General features: G+C 44.0%; 2 protein-coding genes across 3 annotated transcripts in view; one reads left to right on the top strand and one right to left on the bottom strand.

Annotated features, from left to right (window-relative positions):
* LOC117268351 (ubiquitin carboxyl-terminal hydrolase 22-like) overlaps nt 1-9,201 on the top strand; it is a 28,967-nt gene extending 19,766 nt beyond the window's left edge. The window contains exons 5-13 of one of the 2 annotated variants that reach the window (XM_033644714.2): nt 21-187; nt 1,869-2,028; nt 2,631-2,736; nt 3,872-4,030; nt 5,144-5,270; nt 6,132-6,223; nt 6,710-6,772; nt 7,230-7,379; nt 7,462-9,201. In XM_033644714.2, the coding sequence (XP_033500605.1) occupies nt 21-187; nt 1,869-2,028; nt 2,631-2,736; nt 3,872-4,030; nt 5,144-5,270; nt 6,132-6,223; nt 6,710-6,772; nt 7,230-7,379; nt 7,462-7,504 (1,067 nt within the window). In that variant the 3' untranslated portion in view covers nt 7,505-9,201. The remainder of the gene's footprint in view (nt 1-20; nt 188-1,868; nt 2,029-2,630; nt 2,737-3,871; nt 4,031-5,143; nt 5,271-6,131; nt 6,224-6,709; nt 6,773-7,229; nt 7,380-7,461) is intronic. The other variant, XM_033644713.2, reaches the window with a different exon arrangement.
* A 2,005-nt stretch (nt 9,202-11,206) lies between these two features.
* Nucleotides 11,207-15,703, bottom strand: LOC117268352 (somatostatin receptor type 2-like). Its single transcript, XM_033644715.2, has 2 exons — nt 15,568-15,703; nt 11,207-13,765 (listed from the first exon to the last, which is right to left on the bottom strand). The coding sequence occupies exon 2, from the start codon at nt 13,726-13,728 to the stop codon at nt 12,616-12,618; it is 1,113 nt and encodes a 370-aa protein (XP_033500606.1). The 5' UTR covers nt 13,729-13,765; nt 15,568-15,703; the 3' UTR covers nt 11,207-12,615.
* Nucleotides 15,704-18,284: the final 2,581 nt, after the last annotated feature.

The raw sequence follows: 18,284 nt of genomic DNA, 5'->3' as shown, positions 1-18,284 counted from the left end.
TGTCTCTTCTTGTCCCGCAGGTTTACGAGGGTTAATAAACCTGGGCAACACGTGTTTCATGAACTGTATCGTCCAGGCCCTTACACACACACCGCTGCTGCGAGACTTCTTTCTCTCCGACAGACACAAGTGCGAGATGCAATCAAACTCCTGTCTGGTGTGTGAGATGTCGCAGCTCTTTCAGGAGGTATGATGCGCACGTTGCGTGTGTGAACTTGTCACATAGGTTTGTTTCATCCCACAAAGAAAAAGAGGAACATTTGATTTTGGTTAAAACGGAGCCATAATTTCAGAGAATCATATAATACAGAATGTTCTCTCACAGCATAACCCACTGCAGAGGGCTGAGTCACTGTTGAGCTCTTTTGTCGAGTCCAAAGAGGGAGGCAGGGAGGAGGGAGAAATCCTGCCTGAAAGGAATGTACAGAGCCACATGCAAATGAATAAGCAGAATGCTGTAATTACACTTTTATTGAACCTGGTCAGTCGATGCAAATTATGTTGCGCAGCCCATTTATAGCCTCTTAATTCCCGTTCTTTGATAGAAAAGTTTGGCATTTTACATCTGACAAACTCATTGGCCCTGGTCGTTATGTAATATCTGCCTGGTCTGCTCCCACACTGCCTCGCTTTTTTCTTACACCCTCTCACTTCCCAGTATATATGGGCCCACAGATGGCAAGTGGTGCTATAATGAGTTGAGTCATCAACGACCCCCCCCCCCCCCCCCCCCCATGAAACGAACATACACACAGAGCCCTGCCCTGTCTCAGTTGGCTGATCTGTTCGGCTACATAACACATAAAGGAGGTAATCGCTCACCTCTGTCACCCAGGGAGGCAGACATTGATTGAGCATTCAGCTCTGTGTGAGACAGAGAATTCAGGGTCAGTCATACAAGAAAAATTAATCTATTCAAACACTCCCTGCACAGTATCCCAAGTGTTTCTACCTCCACGCCTTGTCCCTAACTCTCTAATTCCACTGCTTACCTCCTCCCCCACCTTCGCTCTTTTTCAACCCACCTCCACATTGTCATCAAAAAGCCGTCTTCTGACTCTGCAGACACACACACACACACACACACACAGAGCCTTTTTAGATATGAAGGTGAGAGGCGCGGCCCGCTTTGATCAGCCAGTCTCTCCTCTCTCTTCCTCTCTCCCCGTTTTCCTCCTCTTCTTGTAGCGTCTTTCGTTTGTCAACCACCTTCAAACTGCCGAAAAGGAGCGGAGTTTGTAAGATTCAAAAGAGACGTCAGTGTGGCATGTCCCCCCCCCACAGCTCAATCAGACAGAGCTGCGGAGAATAAAGCGAGGCGTGTGCGACATCTACGTGTTGAGAAATGAGAGCCCTCTCTGGCATTAATGAGCTCGGGTTGGAACTTCATTGTGTTGTTTGCACCTCGCCGACTCCAGCTCTGTTACTTTCTTCCCCACATCTCCTGACCCTGACCTGGATTGTCACTCAGTCGAACTCCCATGGCAACACAGAGACTCCGCAACACTTTGCAGATGGATGTTTTTGCTCCTAACGCTCCCGCTCTCCAACCACTTTGTCTCCTCTGTCCTGTGCATCACACCTCACCTCTCTGTGGCAGTGCTGTCATTAGAGCTGCTGCTGTTAGGCGACATGTGGTGGAATTCATTCATATCTAAAGAGGCCTGTAGAAAGTGGCTTCACCTTGACTGACAGGACATTTATGTTACAGTTCAGCCATGAATTATAGATGACAGTGAGCAATGTAGCTGTAAGATTGGCGAAGAGGTGATAAAATAGAATTCACACAGTAACACCTGGAGAAATAGGCTAACCACCCTCTCCTCCTCGCCCCCACCACCTCTCCCATCTTTCTTCCCTGCTCGCAGTTCTACTCGGGCCACCGTTCGCCCCACATTCCCTTCCGGCTGCTGCACCTGGTGTGGACTCATGCACGTCACCTCGCAGGCTACGAGCAGCAAGACGCCCACGAGTTCCTCATCGCAGCGTTGGATGTACTACACAGGCACTGCAAAGGGGACACGATCAGTAAGATATAGACCCAATTAATATGTCATTCCCTGTGTGTATACTACATTTAGAATAAAAAACCACCAGTGTGTCGTCTTTAAATGCAGTAAGATTGAAGGGTTTACTCTAGATTTTTTTTTTTTTGCTGCATGTGCATTCTTGAATATTTTCTGTCAGGCCAGGATTGCAGCTCTGGAAACACAGCAAAGCAGTTGATATTGAGAGGAGTGTGTCTGGGCCACCTACTGCCTCTGATCCGGCATGTGGAGTTATACCTTAGATCTACCCGCAGAGCACAGTGCCTTACTTCACTGGAAGCATACTGAAGGAGACTGGCGATGGTGTGTACCAAAGGGACAGGGAGCAAGCAGTGTGAGGAATGTCAATAGGCCCTGCTGCAGTGCAATGACAGGCTGACTCACCCACAGACCCCGCAGTAAGAGTCGCTTCGATTAGCTAGAACTCAGGGAGTTGTGAAGTGGCGGCGCGGTTCCGCTGCAGGGGATTGGTAAAGTGAGAAAGAGGGCCAGACAGAGTCCTTCAGAAGTGCTAAACAGGTGCTTGTTGGTGTTATCTCTGTGTGTGTGTGTTTACACTTCCTGCTCTTTTGTGGTCCGCAGGAGATGACAATGGGAAGAAGGCCAACAATCCAAACCACTGTAACTGCATCATTGACCAAATCTTCACTGGGGGCCTGCAATCAGATGTTACCTGTCAAGTTTGCCAGTAAGTTTGTGGGTCTATTGTGTGTGTCTGCGACTTAAAAAGGAAATAAAGTTCAACCTGAGATGATGTTGGTTTATTCATCTTGGTGGAACATCGCCCCATCACCTCGTTCCCCACCTCCCTCTTTTCCTACATTTACTCATTCATCCATTTACGCTTGTTCCGGAGTCGCCTCTCACTTCTGGGCTGATTGGTGTGGACACCACCTGTCCTCCCAGAGTGGGTGAACCACTGGTTATGTCCTTTCCACTGCTCTTATTTAAAAGGCCCGGTCCCTGCAGAGCTGCTGTAAGCAGGGGGAGGTTGTCTAGACAGCAGCACAACCCAAGCGTTGCCTGCCTGCCCCCTAGAGCTGTCCTGTCACATTAACACAAGCACGCTGCACTGAACTGCAAAGCACCTCGCCCAGAGTAGCCGAGCCCAGCTCAGTGCCATGATACCTGCCTCCACAGCAAAGAGAGACTGCTGACGCAAGTGATGCTGTCTTAAGTGTTATTCTGCCATATATTGAACCCCTCTGTAATCACTGAACGACTCTCTCGTTGACTACAGATTACTTATGGGGAAGGCCAAAAGCAACAGACAAACATCCCCCGAGGCTTTTTCAACAAAAATGGAACCATATTGGTGCCGTATTACTGCAGGGCTGCTCTCTCACCCATCATAAATGTACGCCCACTTGCCTTAATAGCCACCTGCTGGTACCACTGGATGTTACAGCATCATGACTCATCTAATCAACAGTGATAATGTGTGGCAACCCATCCCTTGTGTGTACATATTTGTGTATACTGCGCGCATTGTACACTGAAAGCCTCCATTTTGCCCGAGCTACAGTCCATCACAGTCACTGGGCTGTAATAATACAAATTCCTTATGTAAAGCCAATTTTCTCTGATGTAACACTTCATTGAATTGCAAATGGGCCCGGAAGAACAGTGCGTATATTATGCACATGCACACACTCAATCTTGCAGCGGGCTTAAACAAAAACATGATCAGAATCTACAGAGGCTGTGTGGGTTTAAGAGTTGCCATCTATGTCATCATCCTTTCATCATGACCTGTGATAAATGACACTATTTATTCAACCTTATAATCAAACTTCCCTCTTTCTTTTCTTTTTTTTTTCTAGTGGGGTTTCCACGACGATAGATCCATTCTGGGACATCAGTCTGGACCTTCCCGGCTCATCCACGCCTTTCTGGCCCCTCAGCCCTGGAGGGGATGGCAGCACAGTCAACGGAGAGAGCCACCTGTCAGGGTCCACCACTCTCACAGACTGCTTACGCAGGTACAGCTTCAGTCTCGGCTGACAGCGGACAAGTTGTCTTTTTTCTGCCTGCCAGGTTTTCCTTTCTCTTTCTCTCTCTCTCCCTCCCTGTTTTTACATCCATCTAAGCTAAACTAAATTCTCAGTTGGCAAAGGTGTAGAATTTTCAATAGTGCTAGATCAGAGGGGCTTCTTTCAAACACAGACGGTCAGACACCTTTGATGTACAGCACTACTACTATTACTACTAGCTGCTGATGCGTAGCACCACTATAAGTATTAAAACTTTGTTAGATTAAAAATGAATCATGCTCACAACATTCAGAAAGGAAAGAAGGTGCTGCAACTTTCCACTTATTTTCCTGCTTCCCCTCTGCCACCCCTCCAAATTCATGTGTATCAATTGTCTCCACTTGAAATAAATTTCATTCACCCCTCCACTTGAACGAGGGGTCACATATTGCGTCTGCTCAGCCACAACAACCCTGTTATCCCTGGATCTCATCTCCCGCCATCAGCAGGTTGGCAGAGCAGGTGTGACTCCTCATATCTCCTCTGCTGCCTCTTCATTCTTGCAATTTCTTTTCCTCCTCTCCTTATCTTATTTCATTCCCTCCCCTCTCCACCTAATTCCTTTTCCCCCGTGCCCTCACTCTCTACCTCGTCTCATCCTCCCCCTCTCTTTCTCTCGCCTCCTCTCCTCCTGACTTTTTTTTTTTTTTTTACTGCAGCATCTCACACACCCCTAGCTGCTGCAGCAAGTCTCTTAAAGGTACAGAACTGGTTGGTGCTGTTGCCGTGGTGATAGAGGCGTTGGCATTACCAGCAGGGCTCTGGGCTGGGTGGGCTGACATACAGAGTGGCTGCACCAAAACTCTGCAGGCAAACTCCATGCACATACATCCTCAGAATAACCTCCGCTCTTACGGGCTGTAACACGGTGTTGCGGGGCGCGTTAGGCGTGATCAAAGGGTTTATGTAACACAGCCAAATAAAATGCAACCATAATAGTTTTCTTCCTCTAACTCACAGCTCTCACTTCCTGTCTCTTGTTTGCCCACATGTTCTCTGCTCGCTCACACCCTCTCTTGTTCTCTCTCTTTTTTTTTTAAATTCCAAACCCTCCCTCTGCAGGTTTACACGGCCCGAGCATCTAGGAAGCAGTGCCAAAATCAAGTGCGGCGGTTGCCATAGTTACCAGGAGTCCACCAAACAGCTGACAATGAAGAAACTCCCCATCGTAGCATGTTTCCATCTCAAAGTGAGTCAGCCAGTGACAACGTGCTGCCAGTTATCACTTGTTAGATTACCCGTCAATGTCTGACAATCTGATTATTTAAGGGTACATCCAGCTTTTATTATTCACACGTCTAATTCTGTCATTACTCCAAAACAGCAGCAACAGCAGTGTCTTGTAAATAAGGCTGTGTGATGTGGCTTTAATGATCAGCCAAGTGTAGCTGCTTTATTTCGTTTTATGATTTTATCCTGTTCAGTTTTGATAATTATTTTGCATCCTTACACACTGGAATGTATAAGTATGTTTATTTGCTGTAATGTATGATCTATTTTGCCCTGTGTGTATGCAGCCTCACATCTGATGGAGGCAAAGTTCAGATTTTGCAGTGACTTAGCTGTCTGGTACATTGCTTGTGCGTAGGTGTGTTCATAATTCGATTCTGTTGTTGGTGCATTACCTCCTACTGTGTAGCCCTTTCACACAGTGTCCCAGGACACCTATGACTTTTATGACTTGTACAGTCCACTGCTGTACATGTTTTATTTATCATAACAGTATTGGGGTGGGGATGGGGGGTGTAATGTATTTATGATATTCATAGGAACAGGCTGTAAGAAGACTGTCTAAGATCAGTCCGAGCCTGTTATTATCTTGTTGGGAAAGCATAAATGTGTGACAGCCAGGGTGGAAAACATGCATTTTCACTTCTCACTAGCCGTGTCGTATTTTGTACGTCGTAATGATGATGCCTGTTATTTAGTTATATATGTTGTCTCCCCTCCCCCCCACCCACTCCCACTCCATCTTTCTCTCTTGCCATGTTTCCACCCCCCCTTCCCCCCCATCTCTGTTGCCTCATCCTCCCTCGCTGGCCATCTCCAGCGGTTTGAGCACTCTGCGAAACTGCGGAGGAAGATCACTACGTATGTTTCCTTCCCCCTAGAGTTGGACATGACGCCCTTCATGGCATCCAGGTAAGCCTCTGCCTAGCTTCTCTACCCATGTGGCGAATCCTGTCCCTGGCAGTCTTCACATCATGATGGAAATAAACAGATTTTTCCAAACACCCTGGAGCAGCTTATTTAAATGGTGTATTCCATTTAAATGTTTGTACATTTACATACTGCGTGACACACTGAACATACTGTGTACTCACAGTAATTGCACACATCTGCATTTGTGCCAAAAACATCATTATTAAATGCTCCCTATGAATACTTATTGATGTCAGTAAAGCATGCAGTAGCAGTGTTGCCCCACCCCTGGATGTAGCATCCATTCAGCTCCGTTCAGAGACAGAAAGATCATTAGAGGCACCAGCAGGGAAGACGTCTGCTTTCATAGATAGGATAATTCTGCCACCTAGTGGATTTATGTGCCAGTGTAGCGTGTTTACACACACACACACGCAGCTTTAGAAATGCTTATGTTTTGCTAATCTTTTTTTCCGTCTCCCACAGTAAAGAGAGCAGAATGAACGGGCAGTATCAACAGACAGTTGATGTATTAAACAACGACAATAAGTGAGTGCCTTGGAAAACATGTTCTACAGCTGATTTATTAACACTCTGCTGCTTCGCAGGGTTACTGACATCATAGTTGAAATTCCTCCTCCAGCACAGCAGTACATGCTAATGACCCGGAGCATCCGGCTGTGACTTCCCCAAATTAAATCAATTTGAAGCCTATTAAAAGCTGCTTAGTTTTCCTCATCCATGACAGTTACAATGGCTTTCATTTTCCACGACATTTACGGGGAATTTACTGTCTTAATACCACTGACAGGTTGCTTGTAGCAGAGAGGAAAGTCAGTATGCAAGGCCTGTAATGCTCAGGAAATACCTGACAGTATGGAGTTTAAGACAAACGAAGGCAGCCATGTGTGTCGAGGATAATGGGGCTTTATGAGATAGTTGTGTTAAAGTGAAGTCAGACGACAGAACAAAGACAAATTCACGCCTGTTTGTCTTTTAATTCCAGGTATTCCTTGTTTGCGGTGGTCAACCACCAAGGCACATTAGAGAGCGGCCACTACACCAGCTTCATCCGCCAGCACAAAGACCAGTGGTTCAAATGCGATGACGCTATAATCACCAAGGCCAGCATTAAGGATGTACTTGATAGTGAAGGGTAAGAATGGAAACAAAACATTAGCAGCACTCCAAAAATGTTACACAGTGTTATATCAGATCTCTTTTTTTTGCCCCCTCAGGTATCTCTTATTCTACCATAAACAGTTCCTTGAATACGAGTAGTCTTTGTGACCACTGACCATGAAGAACCACTGCTTCTAACGAGAGAGTCAAGGGACTGGGGACAGGATGAGACACAAACACACAAACCTACCTGAAACTCTTTGACTACCAGTCTGCTCCTCCAGCTCTGGAGGACAAACATATAAAAAAAGACGTGTGAAATCATGCAACCTTTCAAAGTAAAAAAAAAAAATAAAAACAAGCACTGAGCTACTTCTTGGCATCTACTTGACGAAACTGAATGAAGAGGAGAGAAAGGAGGAGGAAGAAGTCGGGCGTCGTCAGTTCCAGGCTTGGGCAGAGGGGAAGAAGAGGCCCCACACCCCTCACCCTCTCTCCCTTCTCCTACCTGCTGCAGGGGCAGAGTCTGAGCGTGACTGACCGTCATGTCGATTGGGCACATCTGGATTTTTTTTCTTACAGTATTCTGACCTCCCCCTCCTCCACCCACCCCCTTACACATGCCCTCCATTTCTCTCCCATGGTGCTCTTGTTTCAACTGACCAAGCATTTAACTTGATGGAAGACAGTTTGTTGTCATATGCATACGGGACTGAACGCAAAAAAACAAACAAAAAACCCAAAAAAAAAGACTAGAATCAACGTATTATGAACTTTGCAAGAACATTTTTAAAGGTATGGTTATGATTCTTATCATTTGTGAATTTAGTTATGAAATACTGTATGAATCTAGTATACATCTATTTTTTAAGAGCAAAAAAAGAAGAAGAAAACATGGGAGAGCTTAGAGATGCTGCCTTTGCCAGTTGCTGGGGAAGTGCTGCCATGGAAACTAAGCAGATTTGGACCTGAGTGTGCTCATGTTCCATTATTTACTGTGTTGATTGTTTTATTTTTAAGTCTGGTTGAGGGCAGGGAATATCTATTTTTTTTAGCAACTCATTGAATTTTTTGTTTACTGTTCTTTTCAGTGTCTTTTTTTTTTTTTTTTTTTTTTCAATTTTCAGTACAGTCATATGTCCCTCGCTGTCCTGGTACTGGAAATGTTTTTGGACGTATTATACTTTCATTCTTGTGGAATTGTTGGTATAATGATGGTGATGGTTAAATTGGCTCACCCTTTGCTGTTTATGAATTGTATGTTGAATGTGAGCTTTGGGTTTCGTACGGCATTCTGAAGAGAAGACTCAGTACATGAACTCCAGATGAGGTCCTATGATATGTGAGAATGCTGTGGTCTCTCGTCATTCAACACCTTGAATGCTCTGTGCAAAGAAAAAAAAAAGAAGCCCGTTTAACAACACTGCATGCGACTGGGCTTTCATGATCTTATAGTATGTGAAAAATTGCCCTCAGTAACGCCTCAAGGCCTGCTGCCCATCATGATTTTTGTTCTGTAGTCTGGGGACGGGAGGGACGATCATGTGAGATACATAGAGGGTAAAAACACATTGCACGTATATGGGCACTGTGCGACCACAGCCTGGCTCTGAATCCATCAGTGTTAATCTTCTCCATGGCAACTGTGTGGCTGGTGTAGACCGGTGTGGTTCGTGGTGTGTCTTGCCTCTGCAGTGCAGTAAACCCAGTGCTCTATTCAATCAGTATGCTGTCAAGTCAGACTTTAGATAATGCACATACACATCAGGGTGTTGTGGTCTGTTTTGTTTGAATATCACTGATTGTGTATGTATAAAAGAAAAATACAGAATAATGAAAAAAAAAAATTCACTCATGTATAAGATGAGGGCCCTAACCTATCACAGTAATTCCACATTTAAAAAAAAAACCCACCACAACACCTGGTTGTTTAGCTGCTCTGTAATTGAAAACAAACATGCATATCCTTTGGTCTGCTGCAGAACCTCAGCTAGAGGGCATCGGCAGGTTTTTCCGAAACAGTAAAATTAAAGACTTGTGAAACGGTCGCACTTTGGTTTTGATGTATCATGGAGCAGTTAAGACCACCCAAGGACATTCAGGGACGCAGCTGAAACGAAAAGGAAGAGGAGAGCTTCATTATACGTTTCAGTGATTAAACTCAGAACAAAACTGGAATGTGTACCTGTCTTTTGTCTCATTTCTTCCATTCATTAGCACTATGGGTGTCCCAGAGGTAAAGTGCTGTAGTGTGCAAGACATTGTGGTAAAGAAAACAGGAATTTAATTTATTTATTAGTTTATTTTATTTTGAAAATCAAGAGATGATGAGCCGAGTATGGTGCAACACTTGCAAACATGCACTCTCACCTTCAGTGTTTGTGGCCTGATAGCAGCTCTAGTTATGTGTTTGATTATGGCGCCACTTTGTGGTCAAACCGAGAAGCTCAGAGGAAGTCTGGAAGAAAAAAAAATTGAAACCTGCAGTCAGCATTGAATACAATGCAGGTATACAAAAAAAAAAGCTGTTTTCATACTTCATAATAATATGTAGCAATAAAATAATCATATAATTAAATGTAAATGTACAGGATTTTACCATTTTTATATAAATATTTAGCATTTTTAGCCCTTTTATCATGAATATTGCACAAATAATTAAAGGAACACTTGCTTACTATGCTACATACTTTATTTAGTTTCAACACAACTATACACAGTCCATGTTTGCGCCATCAAACTCGGCGTTTCATTATCATTGAACAGAACAGAAACTGGAAGAACATACATTCATTTAAACTTTCTACAGAAACAGTAAAACCTGGAACAACTGTGGTGAGATTTTCCAAAGCTCATGAGACATTCGAGCAACAAAATGAGGCTCATCGTAGAAATAAAACACTAAACTGAAACCAATGCTGTAGAAAATCTGCAGTGTAGTCTAAGAAATGCAGATATTCAAAACAAACAAAAAAAAGCTGAACCCATAAGCATAACTGTAAGAAAAGTCTGCCAGAATCATAATTACTACAACATCTCTGCAACAGCTGGATGATTTTCTACAACACAAAGTGTTCAGTTTTTATTTCTATACACTTCAATCAGGTTTTATGGAACGAAGGTGTTTGGTTTCACAGCTGCCTATTTTTTTCTCAGCCATCTGAGCAATGTCAACATTCATAATTCATGTCCAGAGACATCTTTCTCTATTATTATTATTATGCTAATTAGTATAACCATGGGACTAACACTCTTGGTCACTGTTGCTATGGAAATATACGACACTAGAGGTGTGTCATGTCTTTCAGTGGTAATAAGATGTTACAGACCCGCTGACAAATTCTGCATTACTGCAGAGAGTGAGAGAGATTGGACATGGAATTTGATTAGTCATGGCTTGGCGCTCACAACGTGTGTGTGTGTGTGTGTGTGTGTGTGTGTGTGTGTGTGTGTGCGTGTGTGTGTGCGCCTCTGTGTGACATGTGAGGATGAAAACCTACTTTGAGTTGTACGTATGTGTTGTATATATATTCATATCATACACATTTTACCTCACATTTTTGCTGGAGACTGGCCGCCTGGTGAGTTTAGATCAATGCAACACACACACGCTTAGGATTCTTTGCACATTAATCATAATCTGTCGCTGGCTTTGGTGTGTATGAAGGAACCTGCACATGTAGGGTAAAGGTTTAACAACTTAAATAGAAAGTAATCTGACTACAGCAACAAACACGGAGTCACAGGATGAAGTGTGGCACTCCTGGAGCAGCACAGTGATGACGATAAAGGAACACCAGAGCCTCTCGAGGAATAAGTGTTCTAGCCCTTCACAAATTCACGTCACTCGGACACCCGGAGACAGAAACAGAGGATGGGTCGGTGTTATTATACAAAGTGTTTAGGAGTAGCTTGCAATGGCTGGCAGCACGGCAGCTCGTATTTGCGAGGTCAAAGAAAATAGAGAAACAGAGAAGACAACACAATAAAACACCTTGAAATTAAACACCAGTATGTTATAAATCCAGTTTAAATCCCAGTGACCCATCCACTTTTACTGGGGAGTAGAATAACCCTTTGCAAAATCTAATCTGAGCAGGTTTCATGCTCTCAGATGACATCAAAAACATGAAGCAGAGCCACTACTCAATATTCATATTGAATAATTTAGAATCATGCAGTCTGGCATTTTTGACAAAAGCAGCCACTGTAACATCTGCAAACAATGACAGCAACACTATAACATGATATATATAAATAATAATAAATGAGCCATGACACAGAACGGCTTAGTCCGGTAGAAACAGGCATACAGTGGCATTACTTTACATAATACTATACAACATTGTCGTCTATACATCTTAGCAGCACTTTGGTTAGAGGCTGGCGTTGGTATATCGAGCCAGGACCATTGATATAATATAAATTATGCATGTATACAGAAGCAGCGAGTGACACAGGACGGAATATTTGCCTGCAGACTGAACACTGTTATTCACATTTGCACTTGATACATTTCTGCACAAGTAAAATTGGTCCCACATATTACAAAACACAAGAATCAATGGCACTGACATTCATTATGCTCCGCGTCTGAAAAATATACTTATTCACAAGTCAGATTTAGAGTTTCAAAACTGACACTGAATATAAAATCATCTGTCTTTTCAGTCTCTGCACATATTCTGTTATTTACAGTCAGACGGGACAAAAGTCCAGGAGTGATAGGGTTGCCAGGTTTAATAACAGCATGTCGTGGTATGTATTTTACAGCATATGAGCACACTGTTATGTAATTTTACACAATACAGCACTGTGGAAACTTGGCACAGACCCTCCTCTGTAAACTCTCTGTATATAATCCTGGGTCTCCAGGGAAAATTCATGCCACCCAGGGGAGCATTTGCAAGTGGGCGTTAGCATCCATTCTACCTCGCCCCAGAGTCAATACACACAGTCAAACACAAACAGTCAAATAGATTTTATTGTCATTTACACCACAGAGCAAACGGTTGTGTGAACTTCTAATTGTGTTATAATGGATTTGTTTACAGCCAGGGAAATCCAATGTGTCACACTGCAGTTCAACATTCTGCTGGTGCTTAGTCCTCCTTAGCAACGGACAAGTTCCTCTGTGAACACCTTGTTTAATATTTAATAATGTCCTCTCCTTCCCTCTGATGTGACCTTAGAGATGTTGTGTTATTTGTTTCAGATATATGGCTGTCTGAATGAGTGTATGTGTGTATCTGAGTCAGGTCGTCTTCCTCTCAGATGCTGGTCTGCAGGTCCCCATTCAGCAGGGTGCTTTGGGTCTCCGTGGGGTCGTTCATCATGCGAGACTTATCCTGCCGGCTATCGCTGCGATCGACCTCATCCAGCCCACCCACCTTCTTTAGACACAGAACATTCTGGAAACTCTTCTTGAAGTTCTCCGACAGGAAGGCGTAGAGGATGGGGTTGGCGCAGCTGTTGGCGTATCCCAGAACCACCACGAAAGCAAAGGTGCTCCTCAGGATGGGAGTGGTGCTGATGGTTCCCGTCACCGAGGTGACGTTGAAGACGTAGAAAGGCAGCCAGCAGAAGACGAACACCGCCACCACGATGGACACCATCCGAGTCACCTTCCTCTCTGAGCGCTTCCTCTTGGAGGAGCCCACACGGATGCCTGAGGACTTCACCTTAAAGATGATGAACAAGTAGCAAAGGCAGATGACCATGAGGGGCAGGAAGAAGCCCAGGATGAAGGTGTAGAACATAAACGCTGTGTAGTAGGCCTCTTGAGGCTCAGGCCACACGATGGTGCAGAAGCAGCCGTCGTGCTTTGTGATGACTCCGCTGTAGATAACGATGGGCAGGTTAACCATCAGCGACACCCCCCACACTGCCAAGTTGATCGTCTTGGCCATGCGTGGTTTGCGCCACTTTGTGGACTTAATGGGATGCACCACAGCCAGGTAGCGGTCAATGCTCATGACCATCAGGCAGAAGATGGATGTGAACTGGTTCAGGGAGTCGACGGTCATCACTACCCTGCAGAGCACGGGGCCGAACGGCCAGTGGACCAGCGCCAGCTGGATGGCGATGAACGGCAGGCCCAGCATGAAGAGCACATCAGCCACTGCTAGATTGAGGATGTAGATGTTGGTAACTGTCTTCATCTTGGCGTAGCGCAGGATGACGTAGATGACGAGGGCATTTCCGCAGAGCCCCACGGTGCAAACCAGAAAGTACATGCAGGTGATGACCACCGTGCTGGTTTTGTTGAAGCTGTGGTACGTGTGGTTCCCATGGAAGTCGGACTCATTGCCCTGCATGAAGCTGTCATACATGAGGTGCTCCGACAGGTTCGGAGGGGACGATGGGAAGATCCAGGAGTCCATGTTACCTCACTGTCTCGCAAGGATTATGGCATCACACCTGCACACATAAAGACTTATCTCAGTCACAGTGTAAAACACTTTACCTTTTTATTATGAATGATTTTGCCTTACAATCCTGACAGTTATGGTCAAGGTGATAGAGAATACCACAATCATTTCACCTGATGTGGATTTTGATATTGATTTTATGCTTTCTAGAAGCGATCCATAGTCATCATCTTTACCACATATTGAACGTGATCACTCTTCCTCTCCCTCTGTGGAGCCAAAGTAAGGAGCAGCTATCACTGTGAGTGATCTCTGTGACATCATAAATCCATATTTTCAGTCAGAATAAAATGTTTTTTTGATGTTACAGTGCGTTTACTTGTGCCCTTTTTGAAAATACAAATGTCCACTCTCATGGACAGCAGAGCCTAAGGGGATTTTACAGATTCAGTATCTGAATCCCTCTTGGGAACAGACCTGATTGATAGCATGTGTAAAGAAGAGCAGCTCAGGATGTTTGGCAGTGCTTTTTACCTGAGGCCAGACATTTCCTGTTTATTCGGTCAGGCACTGCTACCCAGGGAAATCACTCTGCATACCCTGCAGTCATAAGCTCTCCCTAGGGAAATGCGTGCCCTTCACATGTTGCTTAATAATCAGCTACGGCGGGGGGTTACACTGAAATCTTTGCTGACACTTTTTTTTTTTTTTGTTATTTATTAGGGGGTGGGAATGGATGTAAATTAATCCCATCCTGAGTAATTGAATGAGGGGAATCACAGTACTGCCAATAGCCTTGCTGCAGTCTGATTGAAGTGCTTGTCACTGCCAATGCACAGGAGGCAAACATGGTCTGACAACTTAGTTTGGTGCCAATAACATAAGAGGTTTTATGATGCCAGTTCATCATTTTCACCATGGCAGCAGAACAGGGTGGACACTGCACAGAGTCTTGGTTTTGGCGAACAGGTGACTTTCTGCAGAATTTCAGCAAAGGGGATGCTTGAGCTCAGTGAGCCTGGTTGTGTTTAAAAATGTGTGTTGTCTGAGTCAGGTGGATGGACATGTAACAGCTGGAAACTATATTTTGTTTGTGCTGCATAAGATAAAAAGCATATGACAGTTAATCAAACAGAAGGAACACAACGGAGCACCAAAATAAAATATGATGCCCCCTTGAAGCATTATAGTTCTGTTGCTGAGGTCACAATCTATCACAAATCACTGATCACTGTTGGTATGACTGATATTTTGTCACCTGTATGAAATATCATTTTGTGAACTGAGGTACTGTGCATGCTGTGCAACAGGTATTCTTTCCATAAAAACCTGCCCACAGCCAAAAGAAAGACAAAAATGCGGTTTGCCATCAGAACAACTGGTGAAATAAAAATGCAATAAAGTGTCTACTCTCAGTTCTTATTTCATGTGGTGTTTTTCTTCTTCACTGCTCATGATGAATTCTGGTCTGACCTTTGCTTTTAGTGGCTAACAGGTAGAATATAAGAAGATGGATATTTAGCTTAATGTATGATTACATGCTCATAGTTAATCATGCAAATCCAGCTTATGGAAAATACTAACTCTGCACAGACCCAGCTGAGGGTTTGTGGCACCAGACTTCATTTATTTGAAGTCACATGTCAGAAAAGCAGCATTTTACCACATAAATTGCAGTTAAATGACAGTACAATTGCATGCTGGGACACAACGAGACACTGCAGCAAATACTGGAGTGAGTTTTGGAGTGAGATTTGCATTCAGCTTAATTAGAATACAATAATCAAATTAAACTGATATTGTACTATTTTGCACGTGTATTTATCTCTGACAATTCAAGTATCATCTTACCTGCAACTGGATTTAATCTCACTATCCACAAAATGCGCCACTTCTGTGCGGACCAAAGTATTTCAGCGTCTAAGGCAGATTCATCTTCTTCATCTCCAAATATTCCTCAAGTTTGCCTCACTGGCATCGAAGTGGCAAAGCTCTCTGCGATGTGAATTTTCATTGCAATAATCCCATAATATTGCCTGCATCACACACGAGGAGAAAGGGGACAAAAAAAGGGTCGGACAGGTAAATAAAATACAAACGTGCTCTACACGCAAAGCTCCGATGCGCTCGCGTTGTGATGCGCGCTGTGACTGCCTTCAGCCGGAGAGCGCAGATATGTTAAAGGACGCGCACGAGAAGCGCCGAGGAGGTGCTGAAGAGACTCACCTCTGAACGAGAGGCTGTCTGCTGTGATACAGACACACTGAGTCCTGCATACAGGTGGAGCTACGTGAAATGGAGCATTTATTTTAATGGCATCTTGATGAAATTCATTGATGCATACTGATAAGTTAATTAAATGGTCACCAGAATTTAGAGAGATGCCAATTCAATTTGACAAAACAACATGAAAACAGAGTAGGTCCTTCAGGGTGTGTTGGCCTGGATCAAAAGGCTTAATATAACTTTTCTATCCAATAATTCAGCCAAATGCTTGTTCGGTGCTTTGGCAAAATTCTGACTTGTGTTTCACAAGAAAGTCAGCAGTAATGGTCGAATAAAATTGACAGTGTTATGCTCTCAAGTGTTATTTTCCCTTCTACCAAATGGGCTCTCCAAACTGTAGGCTATCAAACTTGGAAGTTATGACCCAAAGTAACACCATTTTTACGCACGCCTCCGGGTACATACCAAATGAGATGAGATACCAATATTGACCCTGCAGTGTTCCCGCAGTTATCAGCCTTCTATATGTGGTACCCCTTGATCCAGAACATCTATAATATGCCACTGGTGTCCAGAAGCTATAAATCTTGAGTTCAGCTCCCAGCCATCAGAGGCAGCACTGAGCGCAAAGCAGCACCCAAATTACGCACCGCTACACCGGATCAAGTTTGTAAATGTTTGTCTCGTCACTAAGAAAAAACAAGTTAGAATAAAATAACTTAAAATAAGTTATCTATGGAAGGACAGTCGCAGGTTGCTATCTCCACATTAGCTGCACCTAACCAACCAGGCCTTGGATTTTTCTCCAAATTGGTTATGATGGCGAGTGACAAACCCAAACCCAGTCTACAAAACATCCCTTCAGCAGGGTGTGGGTGATGATACAGAGGCCATGTCTGTGTTTTGCAACACTTCAGCCCTTCACCCTGCTGCTTTGAGTCCAATCTCCTGTACAGGTAAAGTAAATTTAATCATCCTTCCAACTGGTATAGCTGTATTAAGGTTGTTGATACTGTTATGCAAACACAATCTGGGTGTAACAGTTCTGACAGTAAGGAAAAAATTGTGATGTAGCTTGTTGTTTCTCTCTATAGGGACTGTCATGTTGTGTTGCACAATGTGCCATTTGCTGTGAGTGAATGTGTGTGTGTATGTGTGTGTGTTTGAGCAGGAGGTTGTTAAATGTAGTCCTTTTTTGTTGCAGAGTTTTATTCTTAAGCCGTTGGCAGCATCTGTCAACTAAGTGGTACTCTTGTGGCAATCTGCTAGTAAAAACCAAATAATATGCTGCAAGCAAGAAGCTGCCAGGGAAATATTTTGAATGTTTGTCAATAGGATGGCATAAGATTGGAGTGCTGCAAGTTTCTTTAAGGCTTCTTAGAGATGGATGTGTTGCTACATAGCTGTGAGCACTGAGACACACTGCTTTGTGGTTAACTGGTTATTTGTAAAATCTTCCATAGTTCAGGGCCTGTGATATTATATGGACTAAACATGGCAGGTATCATCTTCTATAACCCAAAAGTATGGCTTCAATTTCTGGACTGGTTGGCCTCTAGTTTCACAAGTACAGTGGCGCTCCCAATGGGGGGCCAGAGGGGGCCATGGCCACCCTGATACAATTGATATGTAATAATTGGAGGCTGACGTTCCTGCCTTTAAGAGGCTCACTTCAAGATATCTGAATGAAAATGATTTCTATGGGTACCCATGAGTAAATCTAAGTTGGCTTCTTCTCAGTAAATGTTTTGTTCCTTACTGGGGATTCCCACTAAAAGCTTCATGGTCGCCTGCGGGCGCTCTGGTTGCTCTGACTCACACTGCCAGCTCCAGCAGGTGCTTGCAGCGGCGGGGCCAGGCGCTGCAGATGTGTCCATCTAGGCTGACCGGCTGTGCACTTTACAAGGATGAACAAATATACTATCATTTAGGGCTGGGCGGTATGACAAAATTTTCATATCACGGTTTTAAGAAAAAATCATATCGGTTTCACGGTATTTCATGGTATTTTGCTCAGGTTCGGCAAACTTGACATGCTGCTTTGTTGTGCTATGGCCTATTCAAGTACCGGAATTTGTTATTTACCTGACGAGGCCTGAACGCAACACACGCTCTGCTCCATTCATCTGGGCTCCACTGACTGCGTACGGAAGCGACACGTAGAGAAGCCAGCGGGGTTGTTTACCGTTTGCCGAGCCAAGAGGCTGCATGTAGGCTGCATGAAATGTTAAAGCATTTTCCACCTAAGTTATTACATATATTTGAGTTATCTACAAGTTTACTGTACTGTTTGTCATCTACACGCTTTCAAATGTCCGCCACAGACATTTACACAATGTCAC

Source organism: Epinephelus lanceolatus, chromosome 18, assembly GCF_041903045.1.
Source record: "Epinephelus lanceolatus isolate andai-2023 chromosome 18, ASM4190304v1, whole genome shotgun sequence".
Lineage (NCBI taxonomy): Eukaryota > Metazoa > Chordata > Actinopteri > Perciformes > Serranidae > Epinephelus > Epinephelus lanceolatus.
This window is presented reverse-complemented; position numbering and strand designations above follow the sequence as displayed.

Excerpts from the sequence above, each read along its gene's own strand:
- LOC117268352 (XM_033644715.2), bottom strand. The coding sequence starts at position 13,728 with ATGGACTCCTGGATCTTCCCATCGTCCCCTCCGAACCTGTCGGAGCAC.